General features: G+C 31.9%; 1 protein-coding gene across 1 annotated transcript; it reads right to left on the bottom strand.

Moving 5' to 3' along the window:
• Positions 1-1,483: 1,483 nt before the first annotated feature.
• On the bottom strand, positions 1,484-3,028 carry LOC105778724 (CRIB domain-containing protein RIC4). Its single transcript, XM_012602480.2, has 3 exons — positions 2,762-3,028; positions 2,539-2,682; positions 1,484-2,038 (listed from the first exon to the last, which is right to left on the bottom strand). Exons 1-3 carry the CDS (start codon positions 2,919-2,921, stop codon positions 1,788-1,790), a joined length of 555 nt encoding a protein of 184 aa, XP_012457934.1. The 5' UTR covers positions 2,922-3,028; the 3' UTR covers positions 1,484-1,787.
• Positions 3,029-5,253: the final 2,225 nt, after the last annotated feature.

Below are 5,253 nucleotides of genomic sequence, written 5' to 3'. Positions count from 1 at the left end.
GAATGTCTACAACTATGAATAATCTCTTCTCAATTTATAAATAGGAGAATAATATGCTTTAGCGTGCTCAATTCACGTCTTTCTATATTGATAATAATGTCCATACCAAATCAAGGTAAGACTCAATCGACAATCTTTTCAATTTTACTTTTGAATATTTTTAAAATAGCAAATATATCGAATTACGATTTTCTGTAATATGATCTTTCCTTTTTATATACATATATAATCTTTTCCAATATATATGCTAATTTATGTAATAATTGATATAATTTAAAATTAAATTATAATCATTTGTTTAAATGATTAAAAGAATGATTTTTTTTGGTAAAATAAATAAAGGATTACATAGAAGTGTTCATGAATAAATTGTCAATAGTGTTTTCTTCATTTAGGATCTCTTTAGTCTCCATAGGAAATCCTCAAACGTCTGCAAAGCTTCACCATTCAAGAGAGTCATTTTTGTTAAAACATCTACAATCTGTTGAATCATCATTATTAAAGTGAATTTTGATCCTTCAAACTTGTTATCGCTAATAGCTACAACGAAAAGAATGATTTTTTAATCACCCATTTGAAGATAAATGATTTCTTAAAGCAAATTATTTTAATAATATTATATTTCTAAAATATAAAATTAAAAATAGTTGATAATATACTAACAAAAGCTCAAAATAAAAATAATCAATAAATTTTACTTCAACTTTATTGATTAAAATAAAAGGTCAATAATTTATATTAAAAATTAGGTTAAAGTTTATCCAGAGTTCTTGTACTACTATTGAAAATTCATTTACTAAATATTTGTTCAAATCATCACCTTGTTAAATTTTGAACTCGATCGGATTAAAATGTATTGGTAGAGCAATTCGTTAGGAATGCCTAGAAATAATTCGGATTAGAGAATACAATAAGGCGATTATTGAAACTGATTGTATGTTGGTAGTGGAAATGATTAAAGATTGTTTGGGAAGTACGCCATCGATGACTCTCGTCAGGAGAATAAAGGAAGTATCTCGACATTTTGAATCTGTTAAATTCCAGTTTGTGAACGGGGAAGGAAACATGGTTGCTGATTGGATAGCCGGAACATGTCCATCTACTTATGTTAATCTACATATTCTTGATGCTCCTACATTCCATGTTAGGAAATTACTTTTAGAAGATAAATTTGGTGTTCCTTATATAAGAATAAATGGATCTAAGGCAATACGATGCCTTCTCTTATTTACCAAAAAATATAAATAAATAATGCTCAAAATGTATCTTTTAAATGGAGAAGTTGACTAAACATTATTTCCCATATTACAATAACCCAACTCAATAGTTATCCTTAATTAAGGAATCATTCACATGACTTATTACCACTAAGCTAGTTTCTATTCTTGTAACAAAATAATCAAAATTGATCACCTTAACACCCACATGTTGTGCAACACTTGCAATGTTATGAAACTATCTAATGTATATTACCATTCAAATATGGATAATTCCCACATAATTTAAGAATTCTTAAAGATTGAATGTTAACTCCAAGAAAATATACTAATTTCCATGGATGTATATTTTCTAACACTGTAGATTAATTACAAAACCATGAAACATTTTACTAGTGAAATTTATACACCCACCACAGAACTTTGCAAAAACTACAAAACAAACAAGGGGGGAGAGAGAGAGAGAGTTCCATTACAAGTTTAACCATTTTCTGACATTTAAATATACCAACTTATCATCATCAGCTAGTAGTGCAACACCCTGGTGAAGGCAATCCTGTTTCACCAGTCTTAATTATGAGCTTGAACGAAGGGTGAAGCTGCTTCTGGGTGTGTTTCCATGGGGAGTTCACACTGTCCCGAAGGAGCAGTACTGCTGGGGAAAGTGAACAAGTCATGAAGAGAGAGACGATTGTCCCAGCTGCCATTGCTGGGGCTGGTAGATGCCGATCCATCCAATCCTATGTGTGTCACATGCTTTACATCTGTCGGGAATCCGATTTCCATTTCATTTTCCGACTCTACTATCTCGTCTTTGTAGGCTGAAAACTCATAACAGCAATAAATATGAGTACTTGTAATTATTATGCTGTTTTTTTGGTGCAAAGAGAGTCATAAATTGATGGAGATAGCTAGACTAGATGTCACTCACCCCACCCCTTAATTAAGGATAGTTTCATGAACAAAACCAGCTAAGCTTTAAGTTTATTATTGATGAAGTTTTCAGATGTTAGGAATGGTGTTAAATTTACCATGTGAGCTTTAAGTTATACAACGTTTAAACCTTGGACTACTAAGGCTAGCAGCTAGCTAAAACATCAGCAATAATGGTATAGAATTTTGAAGGCATCTAATTACTACTTCAGTATTCGTCAGGTTATAAAATATATTTGTTGAAAGTGACACTTTTTTAATTTCATCATGGAATATCCATTAGATGCTGGCCTGGAAATTATAAGCAAATCAGCACTACTTGTTTGGTCTTTAACGTCAGAAGAAAGGCGACAGCAACTGAGACATTAATTATTATCTATAAACTTACCAAATAACTGAGATAATGTCTTGAAACTCTTGGTGACGAGCCTATTAAACCCAGTTGATATGTCAGGCTTTGGAAGAGGCAGTAACTTCAATGAGTACTTCATGTTTTCACTCGATAAACTGTCTTCGTCTTCCTTTTGTGTTCCTACAAAGTCCACCAATCAAATTCAAAACCCGAAAAAAAGAGAAACCAAATAACAAGGAAAGGGATTAAAGAAAGAGACTTTTTGCATTTGAATTGGTGTCAGCAGCAGCAGGAGGAGGCTTTGATCTCCTAGGCTGGTGGTGGTGGTGGTGCCGCTGTGCTGCAACAGCCACGCTTGAATCAGAGACACAACCAACGGAGAAGGGAAGAATAACGAGCTTTTCCATTTTGTCTCTCATTTCTGCGGTATAGATGGGAGAAAAATAGAATAATGGCTTGAGCGAGTGAGAAAGTGAGAACCCCAAAGAAACCAGCCGGTTGTTGTTGAAGGAAATGCAACTATTGGATGTGTAATTGGTTTGTTATATTGGGTGGATATGGCTTTGTTATCAAGTCACAATTATTCTTCTGTATGAAACAAGGTCAACATACATTTGAGTTTAGTTTGGTACAGAAAAAGAGAGGCATTAAACTATACCAACTGATCTGATGGGTATATTTGGACGTGTGGTAATTGACATTAACAAGATTACAATTGTGTCAAGCCTTAAAAATAGGCCAAACCCAAGCTATGTTTTTCTTTCTTCACATAGACTCTGCTAAAAGTAGGTTAAATTTCTATATTTATGATTAACAAGCCCCACTTCCATCTAACTTTCTGTCACCTTCCCTAGAAAACTTTTTTACTGTGCTAAGTATCCAAAGTGGGCTCCGACTGCCTTCACTTGCCTCTCTTATACAATAAGCTACCATTTCTTTTCTTTTTTTCTTCTGCTTATGTGTATTTGTTTTCCATTGTTAATATTTCTACCTCAAACTTTATATTCTTTTTAATAATTTGTTTACTTAAATTGAACTCATCCTTTCCAGTAGTACATCACAAGCGATCTTTCTGTGTTGGAAACACCAAGCTCTTGGTGATGGGCACCCAATTGGTGTTTCCTTGATTTTAAAGAAGAATAAAATGATTGAGGATTGGAAATTGGGAGGAAAAAAGGATAAAATATTAGTCAAATTTGTTGAGAATTTCACAATTAAGAGTCTTTTATTTTATATTTTGTAGCCCAAATAATTTAGAGTTGATATTTTATGGTGGGGCATCTTTATACTCTCTTTATGTCTTGTTTTCTACTTTGTTTAAGTTCTATTAATATAAGAATGATTTAATAGTTATTTACATAGGGAGTGCTACTTGAGCTATTTCTATGCAAGATTAGAAAAACAAAAGGAAGTGGAGATCTTTGTGCAACCAACAACACATGGGCACCATAGAAGCAAAATTTGCCCCCAAAGAAAATGGTTTCCTGAAACCCCAAAAATGGGTTATAATTTGCTGAAAAGCAAGTCTAAGGTAAAGCTTGAAGTAAAGTGTGAGGAGAAGTCTTTAGGTTGCTGCAATTGCAAAATATTTTTGAGTTTAAAGTAAACTATATATGCACATACACCAAAACAAGTTTTTAGCGGCGCTTTTCTAATGTTTAGCTGCATCTGCCTGTTAGGAAATTCAGATAATTTGGATTTGGATTTGAGAAAATCTATGCTTTCAGTAGGGGTAAAACTTGAAATTTTCAAAATCCTATATTCATTAAAAAGAATAAAAGAATTCTTTTCTCTTGATTCACTCCACCTTCAAAACAAAATATACTTAGCATACCGTTTTTGTCTTGGTACTTTTACCGGTGTGTTTCAATGTATCATTTCATGTTTTCACATATATATTTATAGTCTTATATATTTTTAATTTCTTAATAAACTATAATATGCAAATATATCTCAATTACATGCATATAAATATATCTATATACAAATATAAGTTTTAAAATTGTCATTTGGATTCAATAACTTAATTAACTCATGGCCAGCGTCTACTCCCTTAATCGACCTACAGAACGTGGGGGATTAGTCACTTAATTAACTTAATTTAATAATTATAGTTTAAAATTAAATCTAAATTATAAAAAAATTATTTAAGATAAAAAAATAAATTTTGAAATTAAAAAATGTTATACCAACATGTACAAATTGGTACTGGTCAAAATGAGTCGAAACACACCGCAATACGTATAAAACAATACGTATTCACAGGTATGACCAATACTAGTACAATACCAATTACCATAGTTAAAAAACACAAACCTTTATAACATGCATTCTCATTTGCTTCACCCAACATCACCCCAGTCAAATCTAAACATATATATATATAATTCATTTTTTTTTAATTTTCAAAGGGATTTAAATTCAAAATATTTGTTTCTTTGTTGGTGGAATTATCTTCGAATGGGAGAAGGAAAATGAGTGTTGTATGGGAAGCAAACTCTATCCCTATCATGTTTTGCTTGGTCTTACTTGGAGATTAAGTTCATTTTGAATTGCATGGGATTGAAGGGCTGCTTTTAAAATTCAAATTATGGATAAATGCGTGATTTTAAAATGTGTTGTATTTGGTTAAAATGTTGTCCGATTGTTACCTATAAATAGGTTGGTTCGATGCTCCTTGAGTGCTTTTGTTTTGAGTTGTCACATTAGTTTCTTCTTATACTTGCTTTGTATTATAGCACTCTGTTGTCT

Source organism: Gossypium raimondii, chromosome 4 (assembly GCF_025698545.1).
Source record: "Gossypium raimondii isolate GPD5lz chromosome 4, ASM2569854v1, whole genome shotgun sequence".
Taxonomy (NCBI): Eukaryota; Viridiplantae; Streptophyta; class Magnoliopsida; order Malvales; family Malvaceae; genus Gossypium; species Gossypium raimondii.
The sequence above is the reverse complement of the archived record's forward strand: the minus strand, read 5'-3'. Positions and strand labels throughout refer to the sequence as shown.

Bases quoted from the DNA above. Each gene is read 5' to 3' on its own strand.
- LOC105778724 (XM_012602480.2), bottom strand. From the start codon at position 2,921: ATGAGAGACAAAATGGAAAAGCTCGTTATTCTTCCCTTCTCCGTTGGT. The intron at 2,683-2,761 runs GTCTCTTTCTTT...TGGACTTTGTAG, and splicing joins CACCAATTCAAATGCAAAAA to GAACACAAAAGGAAGACGAA. The intron at 2,039-2,538 runs GTAAGTTTATAG...ATGAGTTTTCAG, and splicing joins GACATTATCTCAGTTATTTG to CCTACAAAGACGAGATAGTA.